The sequence below is a fragment of the Corvus kubaryi genome, unplaced genomic scaffold, assembly GCF_017639235.1.
Source record: "Corvus kubaryi isolate FWS band 111438036 unplaced genomic scaffold, C.kubaryi_AGA036_p1.0 split1-37344, whole genome shotgun sequence".
Lineage (NCBI taxonomy): Eukaryota > Metazoa > Chordata > Aves > Passeriformes > Corvidae > Corvus > Corvus kubaryi.
In genome coordinates, this window is record NW_024582077.1 from 1 (window position 1) to 19,740 (window position 19,740).

At 49.5% G+C, this 19,740-nt stretch overlaps 1 protein-coding gene across 1 annotated transcript in view; it reads left to right on the plus strand.

The window, feature by feature from the left end:
• Nucleotides 1–7: 7 nt before the first annotated feature.
• The window catches only part of IFFO2 (intermediate filament family orphan 2), a gene marked incomplete at its 5' end in the record, with an annotated part of 42,653 nt that continues 22,920 nt past the window's right edge, over nucleotides 8–19,740 (plus strand). Inside the window, one exon of the mRNA XM_042013268.1 lies at nucleotides 8–507. Within this exon, the coding sequence (XP_041869202.1) occupies nucleotides 8–507 (500 nt within the window). The remainder of the gene's footprint in view (nucleotides 508–19,740) is intronic.

A 19,740-nucleotide genomic window follows, 5' to 3' on the forward strand; every position in this document is an offset into this window, starting at 1 on the left:
CCGTCTGCACCGCCTGGGCCGCCCGCCGGTGACGGCGGCGCTGCGGAACGACCTGGGCTCCAACATCCATCTGCTCAAGGGGCTGAACGTGCGGTTCCGCTGCTTCCTGGCCAAGGTGCACGAGCTGGAGCGGCGGAACCGGCTGCTGGAGAAGCAGCTGGCGGCCCAGCAGAGCGAGCGCGACCGCCGGCTGCGCTACAAGACCTTCTCCCGGGACCAGGCGGTGCAGACGGACGGCGGGACCCCGCCGCTGGTGCCGCCGCCGGGCCCCGGGCACGGGGCGCTGCCGTCGCCGCCGCACTACGGGCGCCTGCCCGGCACCATCTGGAGCTACACCCAGGTGCGGCGCACCGGCGGCGGCGGCCTGGAGACCGTGCAGGGCCCCGGCGTGTCCTGGGTGCACCCGGACGGCGTCGGGGTGCAGATCGACACCATCACCCCCGAGATCCGCGCCCTCTACAACGTGCTGGCCAAAGTCAAGCGGGAGCGCGACGAGTACAAGAGGAAGTGAGTGATGGGGGATGCGGGCGGTCCGCGCTGCACTGCGGGGAAACGGGGCTAGCCCTCCCCGGGAGCGCTCGGGGACAGCGCTGGGGACGCGGGCACCGGGCTCCCCCTCCCCGGCCGTCTCTGCGGGCGGGGGATGCGCCCCGGGGATGGTGGGGGGCTTTTCCTCGGGGTGGGTGTTGAACCTCATCTCGGTACCCAGAAAATTGTGGGATCCATCCCTGTGGGGATGGAGAGCCTGGATCTTGTAAGGAGCATTGTCAGGTTAACTTAAAAAAAAAAAAAAAAAATATATATATATATATATGCAATTTATATATATATGTATATTTTTTTTTAGAAGGGAAATAATCAGTTATTAATATTGCATTGCATAGTTACTCCTAAATTTAGCTCGCCTTCATTTTTTTGGTCTGATTACTCCAGTAGTCGGTTCTGTGTGCCAGCTGCCCGAAATTAGCTCAGTGCTGCAATATTTGGGTTGCAAATACTGCAGGGCAGGGTTTGTACTCCGAGATGTTCCTCGGAATTACCCAAAACAAAAGCCTTTGTAAGCCCTGCTGGTCTGGAGGTCTCCCCTGGCCTGTGGCAAGCCCTGGGGTTGGAATGGTGATGGATAGCGTTCCCTTGGATTGCTGTGGCAGAGATGGAGGCCAGAGAGGGAAAAAAAATGTAGCTGGGCTTCTGCAGGGAGATTCCTGCATTGTCTGAGGAGCTGCTGTCCTTCGAGGCTGGCGTGGGCTCTCCCGGCTGGACTTCGGGATTATTTAGCTTTAAAATGCATTTCCTGCTCGCCCAGCCGGGGTTTTTCCCTGCAGAACGCACTGAATCCGTTCTCATTTTCTGCGTTTCCCGGCTCTGTGGCCTGTGGAGCGTGGCTGGGTCCCTTCTGCCCAGGTTTACACACTGCAGTGAGCTCTTTGCACACCTCAGGTCAGCAGCAGCTTTTGTAACAATCTCCCCTGCTGAAATCACCCGGCTCAGAGGCATTTTTGGGGCAGGTTTGGCTGCTCCAGTAGGAATTTGTGGCCTGTTCCTTGGCCAAGGCTCCGTCTGCTTCCAGTGCATCTCCTTGGAGCTCGTGTGCCTCGGTTGCTCTGTCCCTCATAGCTGGAGCCACTGGTGTGGGTGGAAAAAAGGAGCTGGTCTCTGTTTTCCAGCCTGGAGTAGTGGCTGCCATGGTGGCACGGGGTGGTTTTTGTTTCTGTGGCTGGTCCCAAGGAATGGGAGGAGCAGGGAGCAGAGGAAGTGGTGCTGGATGGTGCCTTGGGTGAAGGGGGATCCGTGTGGGGTGTGGGTTGTGTCACCAAAACTTGGGGCTGCTTCTGCTTTTCCATGGATATGTGATTTATTTCCACTTCTGGGGGAAGAGGAGACTTGTGGGCCCTCAGGTTCAGCCTTTCTGCTGATACAAAGTTGAGTTTTCTGCTTTTACTCCCTTGTGTAAAGCATGTTTTCCCTCTAGTCTGTGTTCTTGCACACTCAGAGATTGCATAAACCAGATAAATTCAGTGGAGCAAAGGGGAACCTCAGATCTTATTCTCGCCCTTGAAAGAGATTTTCCTTCTGGATAAAACAATGTGATTAACGCATATCAACACGTCCCACGTTGGTGATGTTGCATCTGCAGTGTGGGTTTTATGGATGCTCATTACTGTGGAGCTGGAATTGGTCACTGATCCGTGACCTTCAGTCCCACATGGACAGCACACACTCGTTTTTGGGGGATTGGCTTTTTCCTCTGGGGCCTTGAGCTGCCTTGGGCAAGCTCAGGGAGCAAGACCGTGCTGTTTGCAGTCGCTCCTGGCAGTCCAGTGAAGCAGCTGGGTTTAGCTCTGGGTGGTGCAGTGTTTGTCAGCCTTCCTGCAGGGCTTGGGACGGTGTTTGTTTGTGCAGGGCTGGGGGTCCCTGTCCTGGCACCTCTCCGTGTCTGCACTAAATGCACTCTTTGGGCTTCCCTTACCTTGCTGTGATCCCTTTGAGGCTCCAGGTTTATTTAGGGAGCTGAGCTCCAGGTGGAGCAGGAGCCTTGTGCCTGTCTCCTGATGGGCTGTTGGGGCTTGTGGGAAGTTGGGCACGAGCTCAAGCTCCCAGCCCAGGTGTGTGACCAGGAGAAGAACCTTTGATTGCTCAGTGTGAGAGCCAGCAGAACCTTTGGGGAGCAGCCGGGCCTTGTAACCTCACCGAGGAGCCACCAGCCCATAGCCAAGCATCTTCAAGCAGATAACGATAATTCCATTTATTTCCTGGGGCAAGGGAGGCTGTTCCCCCTTTCCTGGGTGATCACTTGGTTAAGGAGGTTGTGGCTACCAAATGTTTCTGGTTTGGTTTGGCTACGAGGGAAAGCCAGGCAGGTGGTGACGTGGGACACGGGAATGCTGCTCAGGGAAGTGCTGGGTGTCCAGCACTCACCTCGGATGTCTCTGTTGTTGTTGTGGAAGGCAAACTCCCCGATGTCACACCTGGGAACTGGAAAATGCAGGGGTGGAACTCGGAGGGGAAATAATCCCTTTGGTTTCCTTTCTTTTAAAGGAAAAGTAGCCTTGCTGCTGTAAAATAACAGTGGGACAGCATCTGGGATGCTCTTTCCAATGAAATTCTGCCTGTGCAATTTCTGGGATTAGCAATGGCTCCATTTGGGGAAATGTGTTTAATTTCTTTGTTCCATTCCCTAAAATAATTTTCCTAGGACGTTGTAACACAACAAACTGGAGCTCTGGAATCAGTTGAGCACACAGATCATTTTTTACCCAGGTTTTTGTTTCTGTCTGAAGTAAAATGTTCCCTCTGAGGAGCCCAGCAGATATTTCAGACCAGAACTGCTTTTTCTTTTTCCCCCCAGGTGATGATATTTTACCCAAATAATGTATAAATTTGAATATTTTCTACGTATTGTGCTGTCTTAATCTCATATTTTTTTAGCAGTGGTCATGATTTTATACGAGATTATGACTTCAGTGAGGGAGTTAACAACTGGAGGAGTTTTAGAGGGAAAATGAAGTTAAATTAATTTTCTTCATTTTTTTTTTTCCAGCTATGCTTGCATTTAGAAGAGCTTTTGACCACAGGTCTGACTCCAAATCAGATCATTTATTGTTTATCTGTCAGATCCTTGGTAATTTTTATCTACTGTTGCACTTTTAGCAAGAAAAGGCAGAACTGTCTTTCTGCAAAATTGCACTTTTGCAGTCAAAGCAGCTCAATAAAAAAATACTTTCAGGGACAGTTAATTGAAAACGGAGCAAAGTCACAATTTTTAATTTAAAACACGCAGGTGAAGTGATTTTTTTTTTTTTTCCTGGACAGAATAAAAAACAATAATCAGCTGTAGTGCTTCGGCTGCTTTGAGGTGAGAGTGAGCAGCTGCGGGTTCCTCCAGGAGCAGGGCTGGAATCTGGGATTCTGCATCCCTGGGGGGATGGATGCACAGGTTTGGCTCCTCCCTGGCACGGATTTGGGGTTGATCCCTCCAGGTTATTCAGGAGAAAAATCTGCTTTTGGAGGAGCAGCTGGAGGGTGAGCCCAGCCCTGGCCCTGTTGTTTGGGGATCTTTGTCCGGTTTCTGGGAAGCTCTGGAGCCTCAACCCCTCCAGTGGCACCGCTGGGGAGGGTCCAGCTGGGAGGGAACTGGGGAGAACCAAGGAGATTGTCCCCCCACAATTAGTTAAAGCCTGTTAATCGCTAACCAGGGCTGCGTGGCACGTGGAAGGCGTGGGGGCGATGCCCGGCTCCCCGGGCCGAGGTGTCACCTTCCCGAGATCCCTGAAGAGCCGCCCCATCCCTGGGCTCCGCGACAGCGCTGCTGCGTGTGGCCAGCCCAGGCTGCTGACTCGGTGAAATCCTCCTGCAGTCACTCCCTGCCCTCCGTCCCTGCCTCTCCTCGAGCTGTGAGAGCGCAGCTCCAGCCCCGGCACTTGGGGTAGATTTGTATATTTATGGTTCCACGATTACTCGTAATTGCTGCAGATATTGAGTCTGCCAGATGTTGGTTGTCTTTTCCAGCACGGGCTTAACTGGTACTAAGAGTTGAACTGGAAATAATTGTTTTACCTCAGGATGGTATTTCACTGGGAAGATTAATAAAGTCCACTTGGAAAAGAGATTATCTTAAATTTGCTGCAGCTGGGAAGGACAAAGATTATCATTGTCAAAGGCAGCGCGCGTCAAAACTCACTGGAGCTTGTTTTTTTTAGAGAAGGGAACTTAATAAAAATGTGCTTAGGATAAGCCCTGGAGGAATGTCTGAGAACTTTTAAAGCTAAAATATCAGCAGTAACAAGATGCAAATGTTCTGCATAGACCCAATCAAAAACAAATAATTTTTTCATCCCCCTGGAGGAATGTTACCAGCGTGGCAGACCTGTCCCTGCCTCGATTGGTCACAGGGCTGGCAGGAACAATCTCTGTGGAAAGCCACCTCTTTAACTCTGCTATTCCTGCTTTTCTTCTTCTCTTTTAGAGGGATAATTATTTTTCAATGTGGCTTTTCACAGAAATTCCGGATTTTCCACCGCTTCCAGAGCAGCCTGGTCTGGGGGATTTTTGGCTGCCCCTTACAAGATGTGAAGTTTGATATGAAATGCTGGCTCTGGTGAAACCTGAGACTCAGGCTTGAAAAGCCCCTTTTTCCCTGGGCTGGGAGAACGTCAGTTTTTGCAGTGGAGAAGGGATAAAATTGCCTGATGTGAAAAAATCTTGGCTGTGTGGCACAAATATCCAGTTGTAATTGCTGGGTGGAAAGTGGCACTGCTCGGAGCTGTGCAAGTGAAGCACCATAAGAATAAAGTTCCCCTAAATAATTCCATTTTTCCCTCTAGACTGCTGCTGCAGACACACACAGTTAGGATACACACGGGCTAGCTGGAGCACTCTCACAGATCACAGGTTTATTTATTTATTTTCCCCCCATGATACAGCTGGAAACTGGGACTTCTGGGTTGTAGGGATGTAGGAGAAGGTTTGGAAGGAGGAGAGGGTGTTTCCCTTTGATCCTGCTTTCTAGCAGTGCTCCACGGTGGGGTTGGGGCTGTGCTTGAAGTATTTAATAGGCAGAGAAATCTCTGTGTGTGCCCTAAATGGTTTGTAACGGGAGGGCTGAGTGTGTTACGACTGACTTGAAGAAGTTGTCATTCTGAACTTTATCTTTAAATTAGAATTGAAATAATGCATTTGTAAGTGGGGAGAAAAATGCCCTCCTCACGCTGTGGTTGGAGTTTCAGAGAAACTGGGGCCACGTTCCTCAAGGAGGAGCTTCCCCTGCTGCGAGAGAACCACAGGCCTTTGGGTGTGTGTGTGTGTTTTGAATTTACCTTTTGATTTCTCCTGTGACTCACTCTGGGGGGCTCCGGGCTTTCTGAAGGCAATAAACCCCCAGATTTTCAGAGCACAGAGTAGGTTTGGGAGCAAACCCCTCAAATAGCTCAGATCTTAAACCCAAATAATCTCCCCAGCCCCTGCAGCGTGGGGCTGAGGTGGAAGCAAACTCAAGAACAAGTGATTTCCAGCTCTTCTCTTGGATAACCAGGGGCTCTGGAGCAGAGGTGTCTCTGGAGTGCTGGACATGGAGCTAAAGAAAGCTCTGCACCCACCTCCAGCTCAGCAGCTGCTTTTTTTTGTGGCTCAGGGCTTGTGGTGCTGCTGTGCCAGGTCTCGAGCTGGTTTCCTGCATCTGCTTTTCTCTGACCAAATTTACTTTTTTTCTGTGCTAGAAATACTCACAGGATGTTGGTTTTTTGCTCCTCAAGGGGCCCTCTGAGTCTTTTCCAACTCAGGATATTCTGATTCTAAATCTCCATCTTGGTGTTTAAAACCAGCTTTTAAAGGAAGAGATTTCTTCCAGGTTTTTTTAAGTTAAAAAACTTAGAAAGTGTCTGTGTGTGCACTGTTCGGTGGGACTGAAATTCCTGCGTAGCCTTGTGACCTCTTCCTATAAAAAATTACCTTGTTCCAAGAGCCCTGAAGGGATTAGTGAGAAGTGATAATAAAAAGCAGTAAATGATAAGAAATGGAACAAGACTGATACGGCTTGGGAAACAAGGCACAGGGAAATCATGGAATCACAGGGTGGTTCGGGTGGGAAGGGCCCTTAAAGGTCCAATTCCACCCCCCTGCCATGGGCAGGGACACCTTCCACTGTCCCAGGGTGCTCCAAGCCCTGTCCAGCCTGGCCTTGGGCACTGCCAGGGATCCAGGGGCAGCCCCAGCTGAGTGTTTCCTCAGGTTTCTAACCTTGAACCTCCCATTCTTGCATCTGAAGGGAAGGAATTTGCCTCCACTTCACGATAAATTTGGAAAAAGGGGCAAAAATAAGATGATTGTAGTATGGCAACAACCTGGGCACACCCAGAGCTTCCTGAATTTCAAATATATCCTTAAAATGCCTTAATTTGGCATTCTCTCAGGGAACAGAGACAGGACGAGAGGAAACGGCCTCGTGTTGCACCAGAGGAGCTTTAGATTGGATAGAGGGAAAATTTCTTTGTGGAAAGGCTCACAGAGCCCCAGCACAGGCTGCCCAGGGCAGTGGTGGAGTCACCATCCTTGGGAATGTTCAAAAACCGTGTGGATGTGGCACCTGGGGATGTGTTTTGGATGCCTGTTGATGCTGGAGGAGTCGTGTGGGAGGGCGAGATCTGGTTTTGATGCCGGAGAAATAAAGAACTCGTCTGGTGTTTCCTAATCCCCGGTGTCGCCTCGCCCAGAAACAGTTCTTATCAGGTTATTACCTGATCATCCTGCTTCAAATTAAACCTGCAACAAGCTCAGGTGATTTACCAGAGGTGCTTTCACCTCAGGCGATGACTTCAGGAAATTTGGGAAAGATTCCCTGACTTTTTCTGGTGCTGTGGCAGGAAGTGGCAGCTGGGGGACGCACACATTTTTACCACCACTGGGTTACCGAGGCGCTTTGTTTCAAAAACCTTTTAAAAATTAAATTCTCAGCCGTGCTTTAAAGGGCCTGGAGCGTGTGGGAGCCTCTCCCGTGTCGTTCTCTGTGAGTGCCGCTGGTCCATGTGCAGGAATGACATCAGCTGTGGCTCTGGGTCTCCTTCAGGAAGGGAGGGCTGGCAGAGAATGGAGCTCTGTGCCCGCTAACAAAGTGTCCTGCTCGTTAGGGACCCAGGCCAGCGGCCAGCACCGCGTCACCGGCTGAAATCACAGGCGGAGAGTCCCTGCAGCCCTTTGTTCCTGCGTCCATCCACTCCTCTCCATGTGACTCTCTGGCTCCACTGTGTTTTGCTGGGCTCCCTGTGTCCCACTTCCCCAAAACCTTGGTAATTTGGATCCCTTTCCAAGTGGAGTTTGGGATTGCACCGAGTCACGTCGGCTCTTTGTGCCCACACTGCTCCTTCTCGCTGGGGACGGGTTCAGGTGTCCCTTTTTTGGCTTTTTCTGCCTGGAAAGCAGCACCATTCCTTGCTCTGGAGATGGAATTTCCCTGTGTGTGATCAGAGCCTTGCACTGCTGCTGGGTTTAGTCTTCAATCTGATGCTCATTTCAGGGGGTTTGTTCTGAATTTGCACTGAAATCCAGTCAAAACCAAGGCTTGGTGTTACAGCCTGCACCTCAGTTCCATGTAACTCCCCAAATCTCTTGGTTCTGTGGATAAACCATTTAAAATTTCCCAAACCTAAGGGTTTGGGAGCAGCTAAACTTCACCCAAAGCTCTGTATTTTGTGGTTGTGGGCACTGAGGGGTGCCTGGATTTATTTGCTGGGAAAGGTTTGGGGGCCCTGTGTGTGTGCACAGACACCAGCACTTGGAAAAGGGCTGGAAAACGCGACAGCTCCGAGATCCTGGAATAAAGAGAGGAGGAATTAACTTGCTCCTCTTCATGTGGGCAAGGGAAGTTGTTAATTTGCAGTGGCTCATCCAGCCAGGGAATGATGAAGGAAGTGATGATTTACAGCAGGACTGGATCCCCCTTTCCCTTAAATGCAGTGACTCAGGCTGGAATCTGAGATCAAAGGGATCCTGCCTCAGGATTGATTCCAAATTGGTGATTCTGCTGGAAAATGTCTCTCTGCCTGTGGATTCTCACAGGTAAAATTTGTCTCTGAGGGGAGGAAATACAACTCTGCCATTTTTATTATTTTTTTTTTTTAATGAAGCTCCCTCTGATACAGAGAACAGAATTTAAATTGAACAGGCCCGTGTCAGTTCAGTCACAGAATTTGACCCTGACAAGTCAAATCTGGTTAAAGAAAAAACCAGGCACTGGTGTGAATTTACAGAATTCCATGAATTGGCAGGGGGTGCATTAATATTGAATCTCAATGGGGATATTTCAATATCAATATTTAATACTTCAAACAGCTGTTGTCATTAAAACTGCTACAAGAAAATCCCCCTCTCGCAGGCAGAAAAGAAATCTTTATTTCCCTCTCTAAATTCTTCCATAAGGCATTGGCCATATGCTGAAGCATTGGGCAGTCTGGAATCTTTTCCCAACTCTTCTATTAAATTTCCCCCCCAAATGACTATGCCAGAATCACCTCACCTTTGGTTCTTTCTGCAATTTTTAAAACACTTTCTTTCTTATTTTATTTTTTCTCCTCTCTTTTTTATTCTTTTGTCTCAAGAAAAGGAGAAACGGGGAGCGCAGAGCAGTTAAAAATTCCTTGAAGCCCTGGAAAATGTGTTCCCACTAATCTGTATTCTCCACCCGGCACAGAGCTGCTGGCTGTCAGTGGGAGAGCAGCTTTCCTTGTTCCAGGGACAAAGTGACCCTGGGAATGTTGTCCCACGTGCAGAGAGGCTGCACGGGGCTGGGTCCCCTTGGGAAGGGCTCCTGTGGGGAGCCTGCCCCGGAGCACAGATGGATCTGCAAATAAACCCCTTTTCCTTCCTTCTCCTCTCCCTTTGAGGCAGGGGATTCTCCTCTCCGTTGGTCTGCGATGCGGGCGGGCTCTTCCCTGCTCAGTTTTGGTGGCTGGGAGGAATTCTATATTTTTTCACCTATTATTTAAGGTAGGAGAGGGTGGGAGCCTCACGTGGGGCTGTGGGTGTGGAGGCGCCGAGCTGCTCTGGATTTGTTTCAGCCCTAGAAGAGGTGTCCCCCTGTTTCCAAATGCGGAGCCTTTTCCTTTTCCCAGCCTTCAGTGGAGCATTAATTGCTGTTTGATCTTTCTCCTATAAAATTCCCAATGAGATACAGCTCCGGACCCGTGGGCAGGGATTTATTCCCTGTGGTGAGCTGTGGGTTAGGGGGGTTTGGGTCCATGACTCAGCTCCATTCTCCTGAAATTGTAGGGCACTGGAAGGCGGGGGAATGAGGTCAGTGCCTCAGTCACTCCGGCCCTTTGCCCTGGCCTTCTGCAGTGGGGAAAGGCTGGGAGAATTGGGATTGTTCATCCTGGAGAATGAAGCTCTGGAGTGACCTGGTTGTGGCCTTCTCATGCCTGAAGGAGCTGCAGGAAAGATGGAGAGGGATTATTTACAGGGATCAGGACAAGGGGGAACGGCTTTAAACTAAAAGAGGGACAGTTTAGATGGGATTTTGAGAAGGAATTCTCCACCATGAGGGTGGGGAGGCCCTGGCACAGGGTGCCCAGAGAAGCTGTGGCTGCCCCTGGATCCCTGGAAGTGTCCAAGGCCAGGCTGGAACAGCCTGGGACAGTGGGAGGTGTCCCTGCCCATGGCAAAGGGATTTGAACTGGATCAACTTTAAGGTCCCTCCCAACCCAAACCATTCTGGGATTCCATGAAAACCAAGTCTGTGCTGGAGCTCTCCTGCTGTCCATCCCTTCCCCTCCACAAATACCCCAGGGCTGCCCCTGCCCTGGCTGTTTGTGTCCCCCGCTACTAAAAATTCAAGTACTAAACCCAATTCTTGGAAGTTTATACAACTGAGGCAGAAAAGCAACTGTTTCATTTGTGTGAATAGAAGACTCTGCCTTTATATAAATATTTAAAAATGCCTCTCCTTGAATTTGATGTCCCAGCTGCCACCTTTATTAATTTACTTCCCTCTCAATGGCAGAGTGCTGTGGTTTAATGGTAATTAACCACAATTAACTGGGAACCCTAAATTTTATCAATCTGCCCATTGTACCAGAGGTGATAAAAGCAGCCCGAACAGGGGGCACGTTCTTCTGTTCCTTGTGTGTTCAAGTGTCCCTGGAGCCCCTGAAGAACAGTTTATTTCTTGCCCTCCGTTAACATCTGTGTTTGTTACAGTTGTGACACTGCACGTTAAATATGTTTACCTTTGTGAAGGTAATAGAGCTCCTCAAATGCAGATAAGGGAATGGATCTGCAGGAGCCCTCCAGGGGTGCTGTGTGTTCCTCAGGTGCCTTCGGAGCCCTTGAAGAGCAGTTTATTTCTTACCCTTTGTTAACATTTTTGTTACAGTCTTGGCACTGCACATTAAATATATTTACCCTTTCAAAGGCAATCAGACTCTTCAAATGCAGATAAGGGAATGGATCCATAGGAGCACTCCTGGGGGTGCTGTGTGTTCCTCAGGTGCCATCGGAGCCCTTGAAGAGCAGTTTATTTCTTGCCCTTGTGTTCTTACAACCCTGACACTGCACATGAAAGCTACACTTCGATATATTTACATTTTCAAAGGTAATAAAACTCTGGAAATGTAGATAATGGATCTATAGGAGCACTGTGGGAGTTCTGTGCATTCCCACCAGTGGCCTCGGAGCCCTTGAAAGAAAAGTTGATTTCTTTTGAGGTCCCAATCTCAACACTGCACATAAAAGCTGCACTTAAATATATTTACTTTTACAAAAGTCATAAAGCTCTTAAAACAGAGATAATGGATGTGTAGGACACTGCTGGGAGGCTTTGCTGTGCCCTAGGTGTGTATTCCACCTGTCTTCCTGACTCCTGGGAGCAGATAAGCTTTATCTCACTTTTTCTTTGATCTTTAGTAGGTTCAGTAAACGTGTTTAGTGTTGGGACAGAGATTAGGGTGACCCGAGCTCTCAGTTTTGAGTTTGGGTGACTTTGGCTCTCGGTTTTGAGGCTGGTTCTGAAAGGATGTGGTGGGAGAGGGAGATAAACCCAAAGACAAGGTGAGGAGGGCATGGGCACTCCATTATTTTTGCTGCTTCAGGCTGGAGAACTGCACAAGGGAATGAAAATCGTGCGGTAATGAATTCCAGCGGGCTCCTTTCCACAGGAGGGTAATCCTGAGCTATTATCACTTGGTCTTATCAGGGCCTTTTCCAATGACTGAGGTGATAACAGCAGTTACGTCGTGGCTGGGCAGAGAGGGTTATTTATAGACAGCATTTACTCATGGAATCAGAAAGTAAATAAAGGCCTTTTATGAGAGAGGATGTTCAGCAGCAGTGTTTTGAGCCTTGTGCAGGTTCCATTCTAAGAGCTGAGCTCAGCCAGTGCACATTGAATTGCATAGTTCAGTGCTGCTTTACAGGATGGAGCAGTTTGTCCCAAAAACGGGTGATTTGCCCGAATGCTGGAGTGAGAGGAGATGGGAATATCCTGGTGGGGTTCATGTGTTGGTATTTGGCAGCAGGTGATGGAAGTGGTGCTGTCCCGGGTGGGTTTGTGCCATCCCAGGGATTTATTTCCTTTTTTTTCAGCCTGGCGTGTCCCCGAGAGCAATCCTTCAGGAATTAGGCTGCTCCCCGTCAGCCTAACTGGGATGGATTTCCAGCTCTGGGAATCAGGGAGACAGCCCTGGGTTGCTGCCAGGGTCACACTGAGCCCTGTCCTGGCTCACCCTCCCCACCAGAGACCTCACTGGGACCCTTGGTGGGGCTCCCCTTGAAGCCCAGGGTGCAGTTCCAGTGCCAGGAGATCCCTGCTCCGTCTGGAGAGCAGGAGACCCACGGCACCACTCCAAACATCCACATTTCCCTCTCCACAAGATTGCCCTGAAGTCACAAGGCAGTTGTGAAACAAAATAATCCTCACCCTACATGGGAAAACTTTCCTGCAGTCACAGGCCTGGTGGACAGTTCCTGGGAGCTGTGAGGAAGGAATCTTCCCCGGAGTCATGTGCAGCCGCTGAGATAATGCCCTGTTTTCACTTGGCAGCCTCCAGGAGGACATTCAGGAGAGCTTTCACGAGGTGTTTATAGGGAAGAGAAAGGAAAAACACGCCACAGAAGTTTGCCTGGACTTTCCGACAGCTTAGATCTTATTATGGCCTTAAATCCCTCCTGGAACTCCTTGTCTGAGCTGCCGGAACTTTGGCAGAGTCTCTGCCCGGTGCTGAGAGGCCTCGGCAGCAGTAGGAGGTGAGAAATGACAAAGGAAACATCCTGAGCACCATAAAAACACAAATGTATTTTTAAAAGGGTGATGGTGTGTATTAGGGCATGCTCTTATGTCACCTTCTCAGAGCGGCTGCCAGGCTGGAGCTATGGGGAATTATTCTGCTTTGTTACAGCGTGTTCTTGATTGGGATTCCAAATCTGGTTTATTTGTGGGCTTTGTTTTTCTTACTCTTTTTCCCTCCTGCCTGAGATCCCTCCTCCATATTAATGTTCTTATCAGCTCTGGAAGTGTCTCCTGCGTTCGGGGGATAAAAAAAAAAACCCAACCAGAATAAAGAACTGAGAAATCAGAAGGAAAGGTTGAGAGAAGGGAAAATACAGGTATATGTGGAAAAATATGGGTTCTTCTCATGCTACTTAAAGACCTGAGGGAGAGCCTTGAAAATCAACTCAAGTCTCGTGTGCTGGATTTTATTTTGAAGCTCTTGGGGTGCTTGGCGTCAGAAGTGAGTCCTGCCAAAGCCTGCTGGGTGCTGGCAGTGCCCTTCAGGACCTGTGGGGTTTATCAGTGGGTGCTTTAGGTTACCCTAAGATCCATGTGCTGGAGGGGAGGCGAAGGAATTAGAGATGGGGAGAGGAGAAACAGGGTGGGACCCCTGCTTTGGAAGCCTCGGGAGGCCGGTCACGTTTTTAGTGGGGAGGGTGGGAGTGCCAGGCCATGTTTGGTGGGTGGCAGCTTGCAAAGAGCTTTTATTTATTACAAATATTTGCTTAACACTACCTGGGGTGCAGGTTACAGGGCACGGAGGATTTTTCCTAAAGTCCTCATGTGGGTCAATCCTGCATCTTAGCAACTTATTAAAACTTTATTGAAGGCTGGGATAATAAGATTTTTTGGTAATATTTTTATTTAATTTTTTAATTCTTTTTTTTTTTTTTCCTATTAAACTTGGGCCAGGCATGCCGGTGCCTATCTCCCGCTGGTTTATTACATTTGATGAACTGAGGAGCATGAGGCAGTTTCCAAGTTTCCCTAAACAATGGCTGGATTTTGCGGTGATTATCCCGTGACTCAGCCATAATCACCCCTTCCCATGGCGCAGCTTCGCTGCTGCACTCCAGTTTTGTGGGGAACTCCCTTGTAAACAACCCAACTCCAATTTGCAGGAGCTGCTCCTGGCTCTGGCCTGTCCTGTGTTCCTGTCGGTAATGATGTGGCTGCGGGGCTGAGCTGTCCAAAGGAATCACATGGCTTTACTGGGACATGGGATAATGACACGCTGTGTCCCCGCCGCAGCCTCCCCTTTGTCTGCTCGGGGTCTCTGAAGCTTCTTTTGACCTTCCCACTGCAATCCTACAAGTTTCTCACATTAGCAGTCGCACCAGAAGAATTGGAGGTGATGAATAGTCCGGGCCAGGGGTGAAATGGGATTTAAAAGCACTGGATGGGCTCCTTCTTCCTGCCCTGCTATTGCAGGGTCAGCAAAAAAAAACTCCTTCAAGATGTCCAACTTCTGCTTCTCATTTGTTCGGGGCTGCCTGGGCCTGGCTGCCAGACCCTCATAATGAAATTTAACCCCCCTGCATCCCATAGGTGGGGAGATAAACATAGAGCACTTTCTCAGGAGCAGAGGATAACTGGGTCTGGGACTTTTGCAGGAAGTTTAGAAAAAATACTGACTTAAATCAGTGCTTTCTTCGGGCTCAACATATCCGTTCTCTGCCCTTTGCTGAAGTTTTATCTTCAGGATCTTTTGGATTCCAGGATCTTTTGCAGCCTTAATGATTCTAAAGCATCTGTTGCTGTGTTCTGGTAGTGTTTTCTTCAAAGAGAGTGGGCAGCAGTGAGTTTATTCAGCTGAATTTCGCAGCAGTTTTTTATATTTGCCTGGGCCACAGTGTTGGGACAAAACACCTGAATGCACAACGCACTAAATCCCATAAAACTGCAGCTTGTCAACAGGCGGGGCTGTAAAAGAAATGTAAATAAATGTCTGTGCGTGAGGGGCTGTCGTTAATGCAGGAGGTTTGTAGTGCTTCTGTTTGCTGGAGATTCCCTTCCCCGGGAATTCAGGATTTGATAATTAACTGGTAGCCAGCAGCACTCCCAGCAATGTAATCCTGTGCTTTTCAGATTACCTGTTTCCAAAGGAGTCGCAGTAATTACTTTATCTGCGGCTGTGACAACAGTTGTACAGGAGTGTGACGTGGGGCTGTTCCCTGAGCTCTGCCCGCAGTTGTCTTCTCAGGCCTGGGGAACATTCCCTGGATCCCTCAGTGGCAGAGGAGATAAGGATTTGGTAATGTGCGGAGAGGAGCGTGGAGCTGCTTGTTTGGGAGAAAACAGTTTGATCAGAGTGGAGCTAAAAATGAGAGTGCAGTACAGAGACTGCTGGAGCTCTGGAAAAACGGGATTTCTTCCCAGTTTTAGCTGAGTTCTGTGGAACTTCCCCTCTCCCTTCCATGGCAGGGGTTGGAATAAATCGGTCTTTAAAGTCCCATCCAACCCAAACCATTCTCCTTTCCCTCTTTGTTCTTCAGTTGTGCCAGTCCCCGAGTTCCCAGCAGCACCCTGAGACCCCTCAGAGGTAAAATAAGAACAGCAGCACAGGAAAAAGCCTTGGAAATGTGATGCCATCCTCCCAAATTGAAACCAGGATGTGCCTGTCTTAAAACCTCTTTTCATTGCTAATAAAAGTAGATAAAGAAATGGAAAAAATAAGCAGATACACAATGCAAACTGGGGGAGATGGCTTGGATTTGATGGCTAGAGGAGCAGGAGAACTGGGAATCTGAGCCTTTTCCCGGGAAGGAAGGTGGCGTAGCCTCCTAGGCCACAGTCATATTTACAAGGATGACTTAGTTCTGCCCAGCTGAGCTCGAGAGAAGCCCGGCCTGCAGCGCCCTGGTTCTGATCCTGCCCCAGGTGCCGCGGGCTGTGCCAGAGGGGTGTCTGGGGTAAATCTCCTCAGATCAAACCACATTCCCTGTGCCATGTGGGCACGTCCCTGGGATCGGAGCTGCCTTGTCGAGCAGTGTGTGCCATCTCCTCCAAGAGTGAAATGTCCCCGCAGGTGTCCCTGGGAGGCTCCGTGTCCCTGCAGGCGGCTGAATTGGGACTGGCTCTAGGGACTGAGGCCCTGTGGGCACAGGGAGGGCAGTGGCCTGTCCCAGTGGCACACAGCAGCTTGCTAGAACTTGGTGTTTTGGCTAATTCCGTTCTTTGGCAGCTCACGTGTCCCTGGTGTTGTGTCTCTGGTGGCTCCAAGTCTGTCTCAAAGAAACGAGGGGCAGTCTCAGAAATTGGAAGTTTGAAGTTCATCATCATATTTCCCTTTTTTATTACTTCCTAGAGCTATCTGGCTTTGGAGAGGTTCCTCTTCTCTGTGCTGCACATTTTCCCCCTCCCCACTGACGTTTTCACCCCGTGTTATCATTGATGTTTTTCTGATTGCAGGCTTGTTTGTGCTTGTTCTGTTGGCTGCTTTTCCCTGATTTCCAGAGTAAATCTCTCCCCCCACTCAGCGAAGGCCCAGGCCAGCCCTGCAGACCTTTGCCCAGGCTGCTGTTTCCCACAAGGCTCTTTTGTTGGTTGCAGTTCTGGGTTGCTGCAGTCCCGGGCAGCTGGCTGGGAATGGGAGGCAGGCAGTGCTGAACAAATCCCTCTCCCCTTCCCTGGGGGCTGCTCTGCCTCCCCAAAAACTGCATTTCAGCTGTCAAAAACTGCAGCAGATCCCCACTGCAGAATTATTTGTTCATGCTTAAGAGCTGTGCATTTGTTCAGGGCTTGTAAACACTGTCAGCAAGGTTTTGACAGGAGTGAAAAATGAATTTAAGTTGCTTGTGTGGAGGGAAATGAAACCAGCTTTGGCTCTGCCTGCAGCCTGCCAGGGGTAAAACAGAGGGAAGAAATCATTCCCTGTGAGGCCCTGGCATAGGTTCCCAGAGAAGCTGTGGATTCCTGATCCCTGGAAGTGTCCAAGGCTGGGTTGGATGGGGCTTGGAACACCCTGGGATAGTGGGAGGTGTCCCTGCCCATGGCAGAAGGATTGGAACGGGATCAACTTTAAGGTCCCTCCCATCCCAAACCATCCTGGGATTCTGTGAAATCCAGTTCTGTGAAATCCAGCTTGGTCTGTTATTTCTTGTGGTTTTGGTGCTGGGGCAGGTTGGGCACAAATTTGCAGAGGAAGATACAGAAAGCAGAGTTTAGTTCACATTCTGTTATCAAAGCACAAATTATGTCCCAAGCCTTTCTCCACACCTGGTGGTACCTTATCAGCCAGAGCAGTTTATGACTAACCCCAAATCCTTCTCTGCAGGGAACGCTGTGTTCCTGCGACGGCACAACGGTGGGAGGTGTGATAAAATGTACTTTTAATTACACTCCAGTTTCTTGAGTGTGGATACTTCATTTATAAAGACTGCACAGGCAGAGGCCTTTTGTGGTTTTGCTCCTTGGGATGTAACAGCTCTGCTGCTCTGAGGCAGCTCCGATTTCCTGAGATCAGGAGCAGCACAAGGGCCAGGTTGCAATGGACAGATGCTGTGAGCTTCCATGAAACTCTGGGAAGGAATTAACTAAGGAATTTATTTCCGTGACCAGGTTCTCCTCAGGAGTGTGTACTCTTGGCCATCGTGGGTGGGAGATGTGGCTTTGGACACCTCTCATGGTTTAACCTGGTAAACAGTGTTTAAAATAATTTATCACTGTGGGATAGGCATATCAGTGATAGGCAGGCTGGGCTTCTGTCGCCTTCAGCCTGATCTTTTTCTCCAGAAGAATAAGAAATGGGATTAGGGAAGGGAAGAGTGGGCAGCAGAAAGAAGAAGCTGTACAAAAGTTTTCTGTCCAGGCTTTTCCTACTTGCAGAAGTTCTGGATTCTCCTGTGGAATGGCTTAGGACAGTGATTAGATTTTTCCTTCACTTTGTTGGGTGTGAGGCTGAAAAAACCTCAAGTTCACCGTCAGCAGGTCTGTGCAAGGCCAGGAGATGTTGTAGGTGTTTCCTCTGTTGTATCAGCCTCGCCTGCCGTGCCTGTTTTGAAGGAGTTTCTCGTGTCCTTGTGAAGGGATTTCTGTGCAAGGGGCTGGGCAGGGACAACAAGAGGGATCCTGAGCTTATCCAAGATTCAAAAGGCAGCTTCAGCAGTGCCCTTTGTGGTAGCAGGAATAAGTCACACAGGAGCGGTGACTCGGAGCTCTGCAGCTTCCAGGGTGGCTAAAGCTGCACGGTTCCCTGCGGATTCTCCTGCTCTATTGGGAGCCCCATAATTTTCCTTCTGAAGGAATGCAGGCTCGGCTGCTGCTTTTACTTGATGTTGTTGACCTGTGGTGTCATTAAACCCGGGTTTTGTTTGAACAGCCCGTGTGGGCAGCGAGGAGACACAAAGGAACCTGCAGATGATTTTTTATTGTGGTTCCAGTAACAGGCTGGAGCATCTTCCTTGCTGGGTGTAATCTGGGGGTGTAATTAGGCAATGTTTTCCTGTAGAGTAACTCCTTTTAGCAATTTTCTTCACAAGGAATTGCTGTTCAAAGGTCTGCTTGCTGCTTTAGGTAGAGCCCAGGCCTAGAGTAAGACTTGAATATGAAACCTCTCCTTTATGGTGAAACACCCATCCCGAGTGGTGCAAAGGGGGCAGGTTCTGCTCTGCAGAGGTTTGATGTCTCACAGTAGAGGCTCAGGGATAAACTCCCCTGTGCCTCTGATGTTTGGGAAGTTCTGCTCTGCAGAGATTTGGTGTCTCACAGTAGAGGCTCAGGGATAAACTCCCCCGTGGCTCTGATGTTTGGGAATTTTGATGCTGGAGTGATCCTGGCAAAGAGCTTCTGTGGAGAGGGTGTTGCAACAGGCAGGAACACAACTTCACTCAAATGCTGCATCCTCTGTTCCAGCCAGGCTTTAATGGAATCAGCCCTTCCCATTAAATTAATATGCTTTCCACAGGGCCCATCAACTAACATTTAATTTGCTTCAATGAGGCCGGGCATGTTGGATCAACATGATCAACACTTGGGATAATCAGGAAGAATCCCTGTATTTTACAGCATCTTAAAAATGCTCATTTAGACAGAGGGAGCAATTGTGAAGAATCTACTTGGTTGATGCAGCTTTATGTCTAATTTAGTGCAAAACCAAGATTGGAAGGAAAATGATCTCTTAGGCAAGGATTCGAAAATCAGAGAGAATGGTGAATTGTTAGTTTGTTTTGGGTTTTTTTTTTTTTGTTTGTCTCTTTTGTTTTGTTTAACAAAACCTGGGAGGTTGTGGTTGCCCCGTGCCTGGAAGTGTCCAAGGCCAGGCTGGATGGTGCTTGGAGCAGTCTGGGACAGTGGGAGGTGTCCCTGCCCATGGCAGGGGGTGGAATGGGATGAGCTTTAAGGTCTTTCAATCCAAACCACTGTGGGATTCCATGAAAGTAAAGAAGGCTTCATAGAGTTCTTTTTTTAAAATGAAATCCAGCTTGTCTGGTTCAGATCTTTTGAGCCAATGGAGCTGTTTGAGGTTACAATCCCAAACTCCCTTCCAGCCTCAGGAATGGTTTGGGGTGGGGGCAGATGGGGCTTTTCCCACAGCTGACAAAATGGTTAAATGGACCGTGGTGCTGCAGCAGAAGTTGGGTGTCATGAGAGCTTCTCTGAATCTGTTCAAAAGATCTGGAACACGATCCTTTCCCATCCCAAACAGCAACAACCCTGCCCAAACAGCAACAACCCTGCCCAGATTCTGCCGTGGCCGAGGGCAGGATTAAAGCGCCGATCCTTTTGTGTGGGCAGCCAGGTTGGTACATCTGAGGGGCCCTCGAGTGCAGTGCAGGGAAATCAGCGTGCAGAGCTGCACCCTGTGCTGCAGCTGGGTGCCGTGTGGGTGTTCAGGGGGGGTTACTGGGCACGTTCTGCAGCCCCGGGCAAGGGCTGAGTGACTCCCCAGCGCGAGAGCGCCGCGAGTGGCGCGCCCAGCGCAGCGTGGGGCCACCAGCAGTGCCAGTGTGGGCACAGCCCTGTGCTGAGGGCTCCTGTGAGTGCCA